Source organism: Macrotis lagotis, chromosome 7 (assembly GCF_037893015.1).
Source record: "Macrotis lagotis isolate mMagLag1 chromosome 7, bilby.v1.9.chrom.fasta, whole genome shotgun sequence".
Lineage (NCBI taxonomy): Eukaryota > Metazoa > Chordata > Mammalia > Peramelemorphia > Peramelidae > Macrotis > Macrotis lagotis.
Window position 1 is genome coordinate 49,783,300 of NC_133664.1, and position 17,082 is coordinate 49,800,381.

The window sequence follows — 17,082 nt, forward strand, 5'->3', positions numbered from 1 at the left end:
TTTCTGGAGAGAAATTTGTAATTATGCCCAAAGGGCAACAAAAATGTGCATACCATTTGATCCAACATTACCACTACTGGGTCTATACCCTGAAGAGATTATGAAAAAGGGTAAAAACATCACTTATACAAAAAATTCAAAGTAGCCATCTCTGTGGTGGCAAAAAATTGGAAATTAAGTGAATATCCTTCAATTGGGGAATGGCTTAACAAACCGTGGCATATATATGTCATGGAACACTATTGTTTTAATAGAAACCAGGAGGGATGGGAATTCAGGGAAGCCTAGAAGGATCTGCACGAACTGATGCTGAGCAAGATAAGCAGACCCAGAAAAACATTGTACACCCTAACAGCAACATGGGGGTGATGATCAACCTTGATTGACTTGCTCATTCCAACAGTGCAAAAACCAGGGACAATTTTGGGCTGTCTGCAATGGAGAATACCATCTGTATCACAGAAAGAATTATAGATTTTGAACAAAGATCAAAGACTATTACCTTCAAATTAGGAAAAAACCCATTATCTTATTATGTAATTTTACTATCTCATTCTTTATTTTTCTTCCTTAAGGATATGATTTCTCTTTCATCACATTCAACTGAGATCAATATACACCATGGAAACAATGTACATACTAACAGAATATCTTCTGTGGGGGGTGGGGGGAAGGAAGCAAGAATGGGGGGGAATTGTCTTTCTAAAAAAAGAAAATCAATCATCTCAAAAAAATAAAAATAATAAAACCACTTTTCTGCTGGAGCGACAATATAGTCGACACATTTGGCCTTCAACAGTTCCCAAAGTACTGCCAGACCAGCAGAAATTAAATAAATCAAAGATGAGAAGGACAAGAGGATGAGGCACAGGCTGGAGGCAAAAGAATTTTCAATACTGATGGATCAGTTTTCAAGATAACAGAAATGTGAGATGATAATAAAGGCTTGAACTTCATTAGTTTCAAAGTTTTAAAAATTTCAATAAGCATTACCTTATGTACCTGTTTTTCTGTTGCTATAAAATTTTTATGCAAATAAATTATATGTTTACTGATGACATTGATAAAGCTATGAGGAGGAACATGTGGGTCAGTCAGTCAGTAAACATTTATTAGATGTCTATTTTGTGTTGGAAACTGTGTTAATTGCTGGGAATAAAAAGAAAGGCAAAAGATAGTCCCTCTAATCAAGGAGCTCACACTCTAAGGGAGGAGACAACAAGTATGTCAGTCTCATGAGATTTCTTGGAAGATTTAATGACCTAGATAATTTCGATAATCACTTGCCTTTAAAGAACATCAGGAATAAAACAGGGAAACAGATGGACAACAAATTGGTTTGTCACTGTCTTGGAGGATAGCCTATTTAGAAACAAAAGAACAAAGCTGACTTCACCCAAAGACTCTTGTGCCTAGATGACACTGAACAAATTCTCTCAAATCCAAGAATACTGTGGAGTCTTTGAGATTAATAATCATCAAAATTATTTTACCTGGCTATCCATATGGGAAAAACCAAGTGGATAACGATTATCTTCTTTTATGCTCTAATGTGCAAGTTGGATGTGCCATTTGAAGAACCCAGATAGTTATAGATATAGATATAGATATAAATATATCTATTTCTATATGATAGACAGAAAGACAATGTGGATGGCCAATGAATGACCCAGGCCCCAAAATAGAGAAGGATAGGATGAACTGCTTTTCAGAAATTATGTAGGACTTTTATTAGCTTCTTCTAGAAATAAAGTCCTTTCAACATTGCCATCTAGCAATATTTTAATGGTTATGAGCCATGTAATATGACAAAAAAAGGAAAATGATAAATGTTGGAGAAGATATGGAAAAATGGGATAGTCATGCATTGTTTATGGAGTTACGAACAGATCCAACCTTTCTGGAGAGTACTTTGAAACTATGCCCAAAGGGCAATAAAACTGGACATACCCTTTGATCCAGTAGCCCCACTTCTAGGTCTGTATCCTAAAGACATCATAAAAAGGGAAAAGGACCTAACTGTACAAAACTTTTTATAACAACCCTTTTTGTGGTGACAAAATAATTTGAAATTGAGGATATGTCTATCAATTGGGGGATGGCTAAATAAGCTGTAGTATGTACATATAATGGAATATTATTGTGCAATAAGAAAAGATGAACAGACAGAATTCAGAAAAACCTGGAAAGACTTATACAAAATGATGCAAAGTGAAATGAGCAGATCCAAGAAAGCACTGTATACAGTATCAGCCACATTGTTTCATGATCAATATCATCAAAGAAGACTATGACATTGAAATGATGCCATGACAAGCAAGTGAATTGGATTTGATGATATGATGATAAATGATCCAGTTCTTCATAGCAACACAATGATTCAAAACAAGTATAAAAGCCTCAGAAAGAAAATGCTATCCACATCCAGATAAAGAACTGATGAATTCTGAATGTGATTTGAAACATACTTTTTTCACTTACTTTATACTTTTTTGTGTTTTTTGACCCTTTTGATTTGTTTCGTTTTTAACCACTGTGGCTAATAAGGTTTTACATGATAGCACATAAATAACTATTTCAAATTGCTTATCATTGTCAGAAGAGGGAAAGCAGAGAGTGGAAGGAAGAAAAATTTGAAACTCAAAATCTTGTGAAAATGAATGTTAAAAATTGTCTTGGCATGTAATCGGAAAAAATAAACTACTCTGAAAAATAAAGGTACAAGCCACGAAATAGCAAATTGCACATCACCCAAGGAGTAAGGGCAAGCCAGATGGTGGACATATCTTGGCTGAAATCCATTACCAATCAAGATTTTTATATAGGAATGTAAAGAGAGTCAGCAGAGAGATATGTAAAATAGACAAACTGATTCAATAATATAGAAAGAATGTGAAATAACTGATAGCTTCCATGATTCAGGGTCATCACTATTCACTCAATTCAATGAGAAGAGAGTTAGGAAAAAAAAGATGGCCAGGACATTGAGCAAACTCTTTGTGGTTGTGGAGGATTTAAGGAGAGCTGCAAAAGCAGAAAAGGTGGGATGAGTTACCATCTGCATCACTGGATGAAGTACCTAAAGCAGTAAGATCATAGAGTCATTGAAATATCAAAGGTACTTTTTTTACTTATTTATCAAAATTAACATCTTGCATATGTCTAAACAAAAATTAATGTACAATTTAATTTTTTGTTTTGCGTTTTATGAAGATCAAGGTTCTGCTACCTACCACCCAATCAGTTTCAGAAATAAACATTTCTAAAAAAAAGGACCCCTATGTGAAATGGCTTGGAGTCAGGAGGACAGGAGTTCAAATTTGATCTCAGACATCTGACACTCTGGAGGAGAAAGTGAGGCTGGGGACTTAGCACAGTCACCCCCTCCCTGCTCAAATCCATTTCACTTGCTTGCCATGACATCACTTCAATGTCTTAGTCTTCTTTGAGAACAAAGGACATATATCACCCCTATGTATAGAAGAAAACTGAGTAATTATAAGAGGACAAGGTAATGCAAAAAGAAGTCTCACAATTAAATTTAATGTTTCTTTTCCTACTGCATCTTGGTGAGTCACTGACATTGATCCTCATTGTCCTAATTATTATGAAGAAAGTTCAATAACATTTCCCTGGACTTTTCTAAGCCTGACTGAATTTATATTAAGTCTCATCCTGCTAATAAAATCAAAACCCATAAATTACTAATCTGAATAGAATAAGCAGTTTGTAATTCTGCTGAAGGTAGGAAGTGTTGGGTAATGTATCCTTCATGGCTATTTCTCAAGGTTTTTTTTTAATTGTACTAATCATGCTCTACTGAGGGAGGGGGAGAGAAACCCAACAACAACCTAGATTCATTCAACAATGAGTTTCGCTTGCTTCAAACTGACAATTATTTTTATTGATCTTCAATACAATCAAGCTTGATTTGAATGCCATCTTAATGTTAAATTTTAATGTCTGTTAATGTGTTGTATCTTATCAGACTAATGGAAGAGCTAATGGAGTAGTTAGAAGGAAAATTTCAGCTCATTAAATTCATTAGTTTGCTTTTTAAACCAAAAAAGAAGACATCTTTTATTTTGTGAATAGGTAATAAAAAGAAACCTCTCTCTCTTTTCCCAAAAAGTCATGCCCTTACACCATCACAAAAACACAGTTACAAAGTATTATAGTCTATTTTGAGAAGATACTTAGATCAGGAAATAATTTTGTCATTAATTAACACATAATATCATCATGATCAAGATTCTGGATGGGCATTTGTTGGTGAAACTTACCAGCAGGTTGAGTTCCTGAGTGCCAACAAACATTTATTAAGCACCTGTTCTTTCAAAAGCCCTCTGAGGAGAGACTGGAGGAGAAGCAAAATCCCTGCCTTGAAGAAGCTCATATCACTCTTGGAACTAATCATTTAGTTAAAGAGGTAAAGCTACTAAGCTGAAAAAAACAATGAACAACAGAAGACAGCATGGAATTAAATGTTAACTCAAATATGTCTGAAAATGAATGTTCTAGGATTGGAGAGCACTAGTGCAGTCAGAGAACCAGTAGAACCAGCTAGGTGGCTCCATAATGAACAGAGCTCTAGGTCTGGAGTCAGGAAGACAGGAATTCAAATTTGATCCCAAAGATGTGTAACTTTGGGCAAATAACTTATTTCCTTTAGCTTCCTCAACTGTAAAATGGAAATAATAACATCACTTCCCCTCACAGGACTGATATGAAGATAAAGTGAAATAACATTTGGGAGGGGGGGAAAGTGCTCAATAGAGAACAAAAGAAAACCTAGGGAAGCAAAGCTGTGTAACTTTGAAAACAATATGTAATATTTATTATACAGGTTTTCTTGAAATGGAAATTTATTGTTTTATCTTGAATTCTCTCATGTTCTGCTATGTACATAAAACTATTCTTTCTTTTTTTTCATTCTTTAATTTTTTTAATTAAGCTTAAAATGAATTTTTAAAATTACATTAAAAAGCAACAATAAACATTAAAAAGTGCTTTGGCAGCTAAATGACCCAACGAATAGAATGCCAGGCCCGGAGTCAGGAAGATAAGTTGAAATCTAGCCTCAGGCATTTAATAGCTGTGTGACCCTGGGCAAGTCATTTAACTGTTTGCCTCAGTTTCTTTATCTGTCAAATGTACCTGAAAAGGAAATGGCAAATCACTCCAGTATCTCTGCCAAGAAAACCCTAATTGGGGTCATGAAGTTTCAGACACAACTCAAAAATGACCAAAAACAATGAAAAGGCTTAACCCTGTATTTTGTACTTTAAAAAATATTCTTCTAAGAAGGGAACCACAGGTTTGACCCAAGCAACAAAGGGTTCCACAGCATAAAGGCGAAGAATCCCCGATTCCTACTTTTCCTACTTGCTATTAAAGTTAGAAGACCTCTCTTCTATGATCATTACTAGTTATGTGAGCTGGAGGAAGTTGCTTAACCTCTCTATCCCTAGGTTTCGTCATTTGTAAAATGAGGATAATACCAATACTCTCTACTACAATGTTGTTGTGAGGTATGTCTGTGATTCATAAATGTCATAGAAATAAGAATTATTATGATCATTAAAGCTAAAAGTATGAATGAGTTTTTATGTAATTTTATTCATTCAATTGTCTATTCGTTCAATTAGCAAATATTTAATCCTAAGAGTAAGTCCCTACCCACAAATGGGCAGATTTCTACAAATTTTAGGAATCCCGAATCTCCACTGATCCTAGCTCATCTGCCACTATTCTAATCAAGATTATAGTTCATCTCTAACTTTCTTCCCTTCTTCTAGGTGATTAAAAGTCTTTTCCATATTTCTGACTATGATTAATACCTGTGATCTCTCTGCCCAATATTAAGTAGTAAATATTTCTTAAAGAGAATAGAGAATCATCCTCTCATTACTATCATTCTTATTTAGCATCATGCTTATTAACACCCAGCACAGTGTCTTGTTCCTACTATACACTTAATAGATGAATGCTGAATGACCAATTAATTGATTACTCTCTTGACCTCTGAGTTTCTAAGCAGACAAGGTCTTTGTCACTATGACTTTAGAATGAAAGTATAAACAGAATTACAGAAGGCCATTAACCAGCAATCTCATGAAAAAAACACCAAAAACGAAAGCTAATTCTGATTTTTGCTGTTGTTTAAAATTAATTGAGGCCAAAAAGTGTACTTATCACAGCATTACAAGTTGCTGTTGCCTGATGGGTATACAACATATCATTCCTGACACAGTGAATTAGAGAACCAAGTCAAGGAAATTAGTTTTTTAAGGGTTATGCAAAATGACACATCCTATACATTTAAAAAAAGCATACTGTCAAAAGAAATCATAGGAATTAGCAGGAGAAAAAGAGGCCTAAAAGGTTAACTAATTGCTCATTAGGGCCATAAGAGAACAATTTGATGTCAAAATCACCCAAGAAACCTTCCAGTAAGGCTTGAACCAGATTAAAATGCAATTAAGAAAGATTTAACAGAATAAATAATAATAATAATACAATATCTACAGGTAATGTTTACTTGTGAATTTTTAAATCAAAATGGGGCTCCCCTTTCTATTTGAATTTGATATTACTACTCTAAATGCTTTCTATGGGCAATTTTTTAGAAATAAATTCAAATTTTAAAAGTTCAAATTTTATAAATGTACATATTGTTAAATAATAAGCAATCAAAGAAAGATCAAATTAATATTGGAAGTTTTTAGGGAGAATAGGCAATTAAGACCAGGATTTAAATTCCACTTCACAAATAAAATAGTCGATTGGCTATATTTGTCTTTGAGGGGGAAAAATATTTTAAAACATACAAAATGTGGACAACACCATCCACATCCAGATTAAAAAAAATACAGAATATGAATGAACATTATGTCCATTTTTTAAAAGTTTCTCTTATGTTTTTCCTTCCTATCACATGGTTTTCGTTCTTTTCTTAGTCCTAATTTCTCATGCACAAAACGATTAATGTATAAACATGTTAAATACAAATGTAGATGTACACTAGACTGTTTGCTGCTTAGGGGAGGGCATAGGAAAAGAGGGTAGAAGAAAATTGTGTAATTTATACATATGCAAATGGATGAATGCTGAAAAACTTTTCTAATATGTAATTGGAAAAATAAAATTAAATATCAATAAAAAACCAACAAACATACAAAATGGTAAATTACAAAGTATAGTGAATTATGAAAAGCATGGAAGTAAAGTCAGAAGAAGAAGTTAATATTACCACTAAGTTCCAAAGATAATCATTATAAGGCCAGTTTCCACGGCATAGTGTATGATTGAATGAATGTTTTAAAAATCATGCTTGCCTAGTGTGTGGTGCACTAGCCTTAAAATCAGGGAAGTCTCAAGTACATGAGTTCAAAACAAACCTCAAACTAACTGGATAACCTTGGACAACTCACTCACCCTGTTTGCCTTGGTTTCTTCATCTGTCAAGTGAGCTGGAGAAGGAAATGACAGTATCTTTGCCAAGAAAAATCCCAAATGGGGTCAGAGTTGGACAAAACTGAAATGACTGAACAACTCTGTGAATACAAATGTGAGACAGTTCAAGGTTCCATTAAAGGGCTTATATTTGACTGTATACATACATACATATATATATATATATACATGTATACATATATGTGTGTAAATATATATATATATATATATATATATATATATAATGGACTCAATTGCAGACAGTAAGTGTTAGTAACTGTAAATAAACTTCTTGGTGTCGGGGAAGGAATTTTGGTGGAGGGAGTCACTGGGATGGTGAATGGAGCCACAGAAGAGTTGCTTGTCACACCTATTTCATCAGTAATGGCTAGATTGAGGATTATTCCTGGAAAAAGAAGTGAAAAGAGTGGTGGGGTGGTACACATTCCTTGGAGGCAGTGATTATGTCCCTTTCATTGCTCCATTTTCTACAGTGCCCAGTGAAATGTAAACAACATACAGAGCTCTACAATTTTTTTTAATGAATGAATAAATACATCTTTAAGACATTTCAATAAGCTGAATATGTTACAAATTTGTAAGGCTATTATGTAATGCTGATGAAAGATCAGTCTCCAAAAGAGGCTTAAATTCCTTCATCCAAATAAATAGTTTCCTATTTGGTTTCATATCAAATGAAATCAACAAATATTTAGTTAGAGATAAGTGGGAAACAATTATTTTCTTTTCACAACATACACTAAACACCAACCAACTGGAGATCAGAATTTTTAGACTTGTTAAAAGCATTGATATCTATATACATTATCAAATGGGGTCACTGTTCCTGCTGATTTTTTTAACTGCTTATCTTTGGTACAAAGAAAGGCTCAATTGGAAAGGCAAACAGGTGATCCTAAGTGGAAAAAAGCATTAATAAGAGATATAAAAAAATAAAAGCCCAGGGCCACCACTAATGTGCTGAATGAAGAAAATATTACTACTAAATCATACCAGTTGCTAAATCAAGAACTAAGTATTTAATAGCTTCTACTATATATCTGGCTCTGTGCTAGTCATTGGAACTACAAAGATAAAAATTAAATGTAGTGCAAAAGACATATTAAAATTATATCCACAGCTACAAAATCAACTGTATTATCCATTGGAGGAAGTCTTAGTGCTCCATCACATCTAGGGCCTTCGTAGTGATTGGAATACACTCAATATATCATTAGTAAGGTAAAGAAATCTCCAAGGAAGCTGTAAAATAATCCCATAAAAGTGTGCAAATTTTATTTCACACATATTTCACAATGTGATAGAAACTAGAGGTGCTGGATGCTGCAGAGGACATTGCGCAAAATAATACAGTCTTTGATTTTAGAGACTTCATAAACTAGGAAGAAAGTCATTCTTATACTAGCATTAGAAAGGACCTAGTATATGTCAAAGAAAGGCTCTTAATTGATAAAGATTAGCCTAGAGGACTATAAATGCTATCAGTAATTGTATCATTCTTCAATCTCAGCATTGAGACTTCATGGCATTCTCTTCATCCCTTCTTTTGAAGAAAATACATGATCTTTAATCCAAGAGTATTTGGGGACAAATAAATCTACAACCTGACTCACTCCAAATTTTTTCTAAACAACAGATTGGGCATCCTGATAATCTAAATTCTCTTGAAAATGAAAATGTCAGTAGCTAGACTGTGGTAGGCTTGCAGTACTGTACTACTTTGTCTTAAGATAAATGACCCTGCTCAAGTTTGCTGCCAACATTTCCATTATACTTAATAAGCACAGCCCATTCTTTATTAGAACATTAATCTACTGTCCCTGTTTATGGATCGCTCAATTCCTCCCTCTCCAAAGTGTTCAATCTCTCCCTCTCTTCCCCTGAATTCTTCCCTCTTAAGTATTTCTCATTTTATGTAAATGAGCAGTCTACCTCTACTGGAGAGTTTCATTTCCAATCCCTCCAAACTCCCTGCCATTTGACTTCTATCATCTTAGCATGGAAATGGATGCAAGCTCAACAGTGACCTTAACTGAATGGTACACATTTCTTCATTTTCATCCTCTTGTAGTTCTTTCTTTTTTTTTAGGTTTATTGCAAAGCAATGGGGTTAAGTGGCTTGCCCAAGGCCACACAACTAATTATTAAGTGTCTGAGGCCGGATTTGAACTCAGGTACTCCTGACTCCAGGGTCCATGCTCTATCCACTGTGCCACCTAGCCACCCCTCTAGTTCTTTTTAATGTCGTGAGATCATTCTTTTCTTTTTTTTTCTGGGAGATGACACCCTTCTGATCTTCCTCCTTGAACTGTACTGAACAAATTCTGTTGTTCATTCATTTTAGTCTTGCCTAAATCTTTGTGACCCCATTTGAGGTTTTCTTGGCAATGATGCTAGATTGGTTTGACATTTCTCTCTCAAACTCATTTTACTGATGAGGAAACTGAGGTAAACAGGGCTAACTGAGTTGCCCACATAGACAGTAAATGTCTGAGGCCAGACTTGAATTCATGAAGATGAGTTTTCTTGATTCCAGGTCTGGCACCCTGCCCACTGGGTCACCTAGTTGTCTTTATTAAATTCTATTCCTTGATGATTCTTTTATTCTTTCTTCCTTCTAGTTCAATTCAACAATCAGGTATTAAGTATCTACTGTATACAGAGTACCATGTAGGTGTTGGTAAAGGTTTAATATCTATATAATCAATTATACAATCATTGAACATGCTAGAGTCAGGATGATACAAAGAAAATCCTGTCATCAAACACTACATTTTATTGAGGGAGTCAAGATTAATACAAAAATCATTGATTATATGAGGTGAGGCAGAGTCAAAGATAATACTGGAACTGCAAACTTGGGGAACTAGAAGAATGGCAGTGTCCTTCAGTGAAGACACTGTACTGTCTATCCGAATGAGGTTTACAGTCTTGCAGGACAACTAAGATACATATATGAATAATCTTAAGGCACCATTACATAGGATTAGCATGATACAGAAAAGCTCCCTTCTAGTCATATTCTCTTCACTCTTGTTGTTCCCTAGTATAAGCACTGAGGTCAAGGACTATGTTTCTCCTTTTATCTTATATCCCCGTTGTCTGGCATTAACACATGCTTGTAGAATTGAATTAAATTGAATTGAGTTACATGGTGAGGAGAAAGTTGGCAAAAACATCCTATTCGTGGGAATGGACAAAAGATCAAGAGAACAAGCCAACCACCAGGACTCATGTATGGAAAATGTGCAGATGGTTCATTAAAAAGTAGGCCAATCAGGACCCACATGATTCCTCTGGGATAAACAAGGCGACTTTGAGAAGAAATCTGATCTGTCAGAAACATTCAAATATCCAGGGAGCAGAAAGAATAATTTCAAAAAGAGTTTCCTTCAAAATTTGTAAAAGTAGTCACATCAATGCAGAGGAATATTATATAAAGTGTGCCAATGAAATACAATTTAGCACAAACTATCATAAGATTATAATGTAACACTGAGAACTTCATGCTCACACTCATATGAGAATACCAGGGTGAATCAGATATTCAGAGAAAGGAAAACTTAAATCAACCAAAAGATTCATTCATTCTAATTCCTCAATCTTAGTTGAGCAGAAGTTAATGATCATTACAGGTGTGGAATTTACTGACCTCACAACATTAAGACTGTAGCAGAGTCTGCAACTTGCATCTGGTACCATGTGCTTCTTCATAAAGGTGTAACTCACAGCTATTCAAATGCTTATTCAATGTTTCTTATTTTATTGTCTCCCAACAAACATAACTTGAAACCAGAATGATAGTTCATATTATTAGCAAGCATCCTATGATTCATTTTTTAAAAAGTAAGCAAAAGGATTCTAAATTTCTTGAAATTGATGAGAACTGTTGTCCTCATGATCTCAAAACTGATTTCTTTATCCAGAATTTAGCAATTCTTTAAAGACAATTACTGATTGATCAGTATTTTTCCTTTCCTAAGCATGAAAATAATTTGTAAGAAAAAAGAATCTTATTAGTTTTTCATTTATTTATTATTTAACCAGCAGTATGTGAAGCAATGTTTTGTCATCAGTTATACTCATGGCAGTACGTCATAAAATCTCTAAAAATGGTTTTGCTGAAGGCAGATTAGACAAAGCACATATCTTGAAGTACATTTATCATCAACACCAGAGGCACCATGAGGTACGTGTGTACCCCAGGCAAGGTTTATAAAAAACTACAATGTGCCATCCCTCATTAGAAAACTGGATGGTCCACATTTTATTATCCATCAGAATCATCACAGAAAATATGCAGCTGATCATAGAATAAATACTTACATGTTGTAGACTCCGGAATTTTCAGGCAATGAAAATATGCACAATATTAAGTAGCATCTCTAATGAGTCCCACCAAGTTACACCCTAAGAAACTATCTACTTTGCCAATTCTAGTTTCAGCTCTGTTTGGTCCACCCTGATTCGTGGAATTATTTCATTGAAGATGTTATCAATAAAAATAGTTTCTCTGTTGCTCTCCTCTCCTCAACCCAGCCACTAATATAAAATAAAATAATTCAGCATACATACACACACACACACACACACACACACACACACACACACACACACACCTTCCAAAGGAAAAAAAATGCTTTTTGTGATATGGTTCTTATTTCCTTTCACAATTTAAAAAAATTCTCAGTGTGTGATAGTTAATTGTATTAGTTACTGGAGGTAGGGGGGTGGGATTAAACTGATTAATTTTGTACTCCAAAGTTATTAACTACCTTTCTGTATGTAATTCACAGAGGAAATGAATACATTTAGTTCTCCTGTTAAAATATAAAAAGAACAAGAATAATCCCCATTTTATTATTTTAAAATTGATTATCTGCTTAACGATGCTTATAACAAATGGAACTCAACTGCTTCTTCAGTAAAGGGTCTTTTTTGATATTTCTATTATAAGTCCTATTTTAAGGAGATTTAATTAGGTTTTTGAAATACCCTCTAGGTTAGAATATGACATAAAAGCATGTCCACTCTATCTCCTGATAACTACCATCAATTCAACCATAATGAACTGAAATTATTTCTTGTTCAAAGAGATCTACCAGAAGTCAAATCTAATATTTTCCAGAGGTTCAAGCTAATTTATAAAAGAAACTTTCTGTTTTATTTTCTTAGCTGAAATATTTTAAACTCAATCACTGATTTCAAAAATAAGTCAATAGAATATAGTATCTTAAAGATTAAGATCATATGATTTTTAAAGGACTAATTTTAGGTAATGGAGGGAGAAAATTCTAATAATCTTTAAAGAGGACTCCTCATCCTTAAAAGATATTCTCCATCCAGTATGAAGCATCCAAAGCTATTGTAGGAGCTATTAACATCCATCACGATAATTACCTACATATTTAAGGTCCCTGCTCTTTATAAGAGACAATAGTATCCTGTATCAATAATTTCATGCACACTGTGGGGAATATGCATTTATTTATTTGATTTATTAAAAGACTACACATTTCCCAAAAGTCTCTGGATGCTCATAACAAAGTATTAAAATGCACCATAAAATTAAGTAATAGGAATAAAACCCTTTATAGAAGCAACCTGGCATGACCATACCAATTGGGAAATTAGTTAATTACATAAATAATAAATATTTTAAGTATTCACTTTGACAGGCTCTGTCAAGGCAATTCAATAATCTATGCATTCATTCATTCTACATAATGTTTTTCAGCAAGACAGCCCAAAGAAATAGGTATTTCCCTCCTAATTCATTTTCCCCCCACAAAAAAATCCAGTAAGGAATTTTGCAACTCTTATTACAAGAGTTATATCTTAAAAACATAAAAAAAACTACTTTCCAAAAAAAAGTAATAAAGCAAAATTATCTGGGATCCTAAAAGAGATAATAAATCTCAATGAAAAGAGAAGAATAGAATGGAAAATAAGGAAAAAAATAAAAATCTGGGGAAGCATTTTCAAAGAACATTTTAAACTCAGGCAATATTTAGTGTTTATTTTTGAAGTTTACTTTTATTGAATATAAACATTCTTTAGAAAGATTTCAAAATGAAAATCCAAATGAAAGCTATTAATGCTCTTATTACAATTACAAAATAGGCAGATGTTGTATCTTGCTAAAAATCTACTTACCAATTTGTTTTCAGTTGCACTTCATAGTTCTAGCTTAACAACTCTGTTCCTAATAACAAAAGAATACTAAAAGATGGCCTGAGAGTCTACTGGAAAATAGCTTTTAAAAAGAAGGATATCCATTCCCCTTTGGAATCAGATCAAGTTCTACTAGCCTCAGTTGTGCAGTTCATGAAATATCAGTCATAAAGTCTAGATTTAGTAGAACCTTTTCAATTTATAACTGGACCAGATTCATTCATTTGGACATTCATTCATTCACTGATGCAAAAGCATTGTAAGTGCCTACTGTGCTGTGAACTGACCCTAGTTCAGATGAAAATATTCCCTGCCCTAAAAGAGCTTATATTTCACAGAGGGGGGGAAAGGAGTAATTTGGAATAATCTGTGAGATGAGAAATTAGGAAACCAGAGTTTAAGAGCTGGAAGTTCATTGGAGGTCATCTAATCTAATCCTCTCATTTTAGAGATGGGAAAATAAGTCCTCAGGGTTTAAGTCACATGAGTATTAAATGGCAGAACTGCCAGCTCCTTTGATTCCAAAACCAATCTTATTTTTCACTGTATCTGACCTAACTTGACCATTAAAATAAATACAAAACAGTAGATGCAAGAAATCACTAGGAATACAGAGATGCCAAGAGATGGACATGAGGACAAAGAACATTCTCATCACTGCAGACAGTTTGGGCAAAAGCATGGAGGTGAGAAAATATCATGTACAGCTAGGAAACCAGAGTGGCTGAAACAGAGTGGGAGGTCAGATGTAATATGATTGGAAAGACAGATCAAACTTAGATATCTGACATGCAAAGTCTTATTTTACATTTATTTATAACCATCACAAAGGAAAAAAAACAAAAACAACTGCTGGTCAGTTATGACAAGCAACCAAATGGATTCTGCAGAGTTTCATCTCCTTTAATTTTCAGAGATGATGTTGAACATTGACAGGGTAGGAAAAAAACAGAGGAAAGAGGAAGTCAGGAAATAAAAAGTCTGGTTAATTATAGCCCTAGGTTAATTACAATATATTGAAGATTACCACATGGTAAGAAAAAAAGTCTCAAAGGAAGGAAAATAAGCCAAAAATAAGCTGTTTTAAAAAAAAATCTCTATTCATATACTGACCTTAGTTTCCTTAAATTTTAAAAATAACTACTAAAGTTACCACTAAGAATATATTCCCATCATACTTAAATTTAAAAATACTTAAGAGATTTTTTAAAAGTCTTGTAGTAAAAAGAAAAAAAGGAGAGCAACATGAGCAACACAGTTTTATAAAAATGAATGCTAACAAAGCCCATATTTAAGTCTCAAAATACAAATCATCAATATAAGGATCTTAGTGTATAATTATCTTGGATTATGGGAGGAAATCAGTGATTTCTAGGAGACCAATGATTCTTTTCCATTCTCAGAAAGCAAAATTTCTGAAAACCAATTTCAATCAAGCTTTTAAAGATCTAGACTCAGGTGTGGTAAGAGTAATGAAGCCTTCATATACCCATACATTTACCTTGGGGATAGCGAGAATCATCTTCACCATGCAAGTCCAACAGGAGGAAGTCAGGAAAATGGATCTTCAATAGGAAGCTTTTTCACCACCCCTTCTCAATTCAAGTGCCTTTCTTCTTTTAATTATTTCCAATTTATCCAAAATAACTTATTTATAATTTTTGGATTTGTTGTTTTATCCACTAAACAGTAAACTTCTTGAGAATAGGGACTGTGTCCTTTACTTCTATTTTTAAGACAGTACCCTTCACATGGTAGGTACATAATAAATATTTATTAAATAACTGATTATTTCATATGTATCTATTACCATATATATGATATTTTAAAAGAGATAAATATGGAGATGACCATAATGAGCACTAGAAACTGTAACACCTGGTCCATTTTGAATACTTCTCAGCCAAAGAGACAGTTGAATTATAGGAAAGAGGTTCAGATGGTCCTCTTCTATCAAAACAAGTATGATTCTACTTTAACAGAGTCCTGTGTTTTCCCCCCAGCTCTATAGAATAGGGTTGATTCCACATTCTGTCTTAGGTATCACAATAAAACCATTTTGCCAAGAGGAACAGAACAAATTCTGCAGATTTAATCATCTTTTTATTTGCAATTATTTACAACCGTTCAAATAAATAAAAGCTTGGATCACAATTCTGCATTCAGCTAACATTTCAATTGTGAGTCTAGAATGCTATCCTTTTTATGATATTTGGTCCAAGATTTTAATACTCAACTTTTTACCCTTGTCTGTATTTCCAATATTTGATACAACAAATGATATTTTAATGGTATTCTATCAAGCACTGTATAAATTAGTCAGCAAAAATTAAAATTAAAAATCAGATGCCCATTCTACAGAAACAATATTTAGAGAACTTACCAGAAATATTCGTTCAAGTTGATCCTGAATGTCTTTCATTCCTGGAAAAGCAGCAACTCCTTGAATCATTTCAACGAAGATGCAGCCGACTCCCCTACAAAGAGATATATAGATATAGATACAAATGTCAGAAAATCCTATTTACAATGTAAAGTTTGGAAATAAACTCTAAAGTCCCAGTGCAATCCGAAATTATTTTTTAAAAAATTATTATATACTTAATATAAATTATTCCATTTCTTTTTCATAATGTTATAAATTGAGAAACATCAAATATATGTCATGGGTCCACTGAGTTCAGTCAAACTAAAAATGATACAAGAATTTCCAGAAGCTCTTATCTACTTAAACTGGCAAAGATAATCACAGAGTGCTATCCTAATGGAGATTTTTCATAGCATTATGTCTTAAAGGGTTTTTGAGAGTATATTACTATGGTTGCAAAAATTATGTTCAAAGCACTTACTCTAAAGTGATTTAAAGCACAAGAAAAAAGAATGAAACAAAAATGGATTAGGTATATAAACATTTCCGTAGGAAGCTTTGTAACAAAAAACTGATTTACTTTCAGAGAAGAGGCCAACAGCTCAGTCCAGAATGGGAAGAAGCACAGTCTTATGGTCATTTCTCCTCAGCTTTCTATCTTCCATTAATGTTATTGCCATGTTCTCTCTTGATGCATTTATATTAAGTTGTCTGATCAGCTAAAGTAAGTAGTTCATTGAAAAAGAATTCACCCACTTAGGCACTATAAATTATAATATATAATCTCATTCCAGTAAATGCTTGCTTCATCTCTGTGGCCTCTGATGAGAATCTGAATAATTATACCATTATTGCCCATTTATCCTAAATTTCTTAAGCATGAGAACTGATTATAACAATTCACTATAAAGCTGTCACTGAAGTCCATGGCATCATTCTATGAAAACTATTTCATGATGGTTTTAGATCTCTAATAAACTATTCTTATTGTTGTCTTACATATAGATGGAGATAAATATTTACTGAATAAACAAATAAATTAGATCCCTTCTGAATGAAAATTT

At 33.5% G+C, this 17,082-nt stretch overlaps 1 protein-coding gene across 2 annotated transcripts in view; it reads right to left on the reverse strand.

The window, feature by feature from the left end:
* Positions 1-17,082, reverse strand: part of CDK14 (cyclin dependent kinase 14) — a 664,696-nt gene that overhangs the window by 226,809 nt on the left and 420,805 nt on the right. For both annotated transcript variants that reach the window (XM_074192846.1, XM_074192847.1), the window contains exon 10: positions 16,034-16,127. In XM_074192846.1, the coding sequence (XP_074048947.1) occupies positions 16,034-16,127 (94 nt within the window). The remainder of the gene's footprint in view (positions 1-16,033; positions 16,128-17,082) is intronic.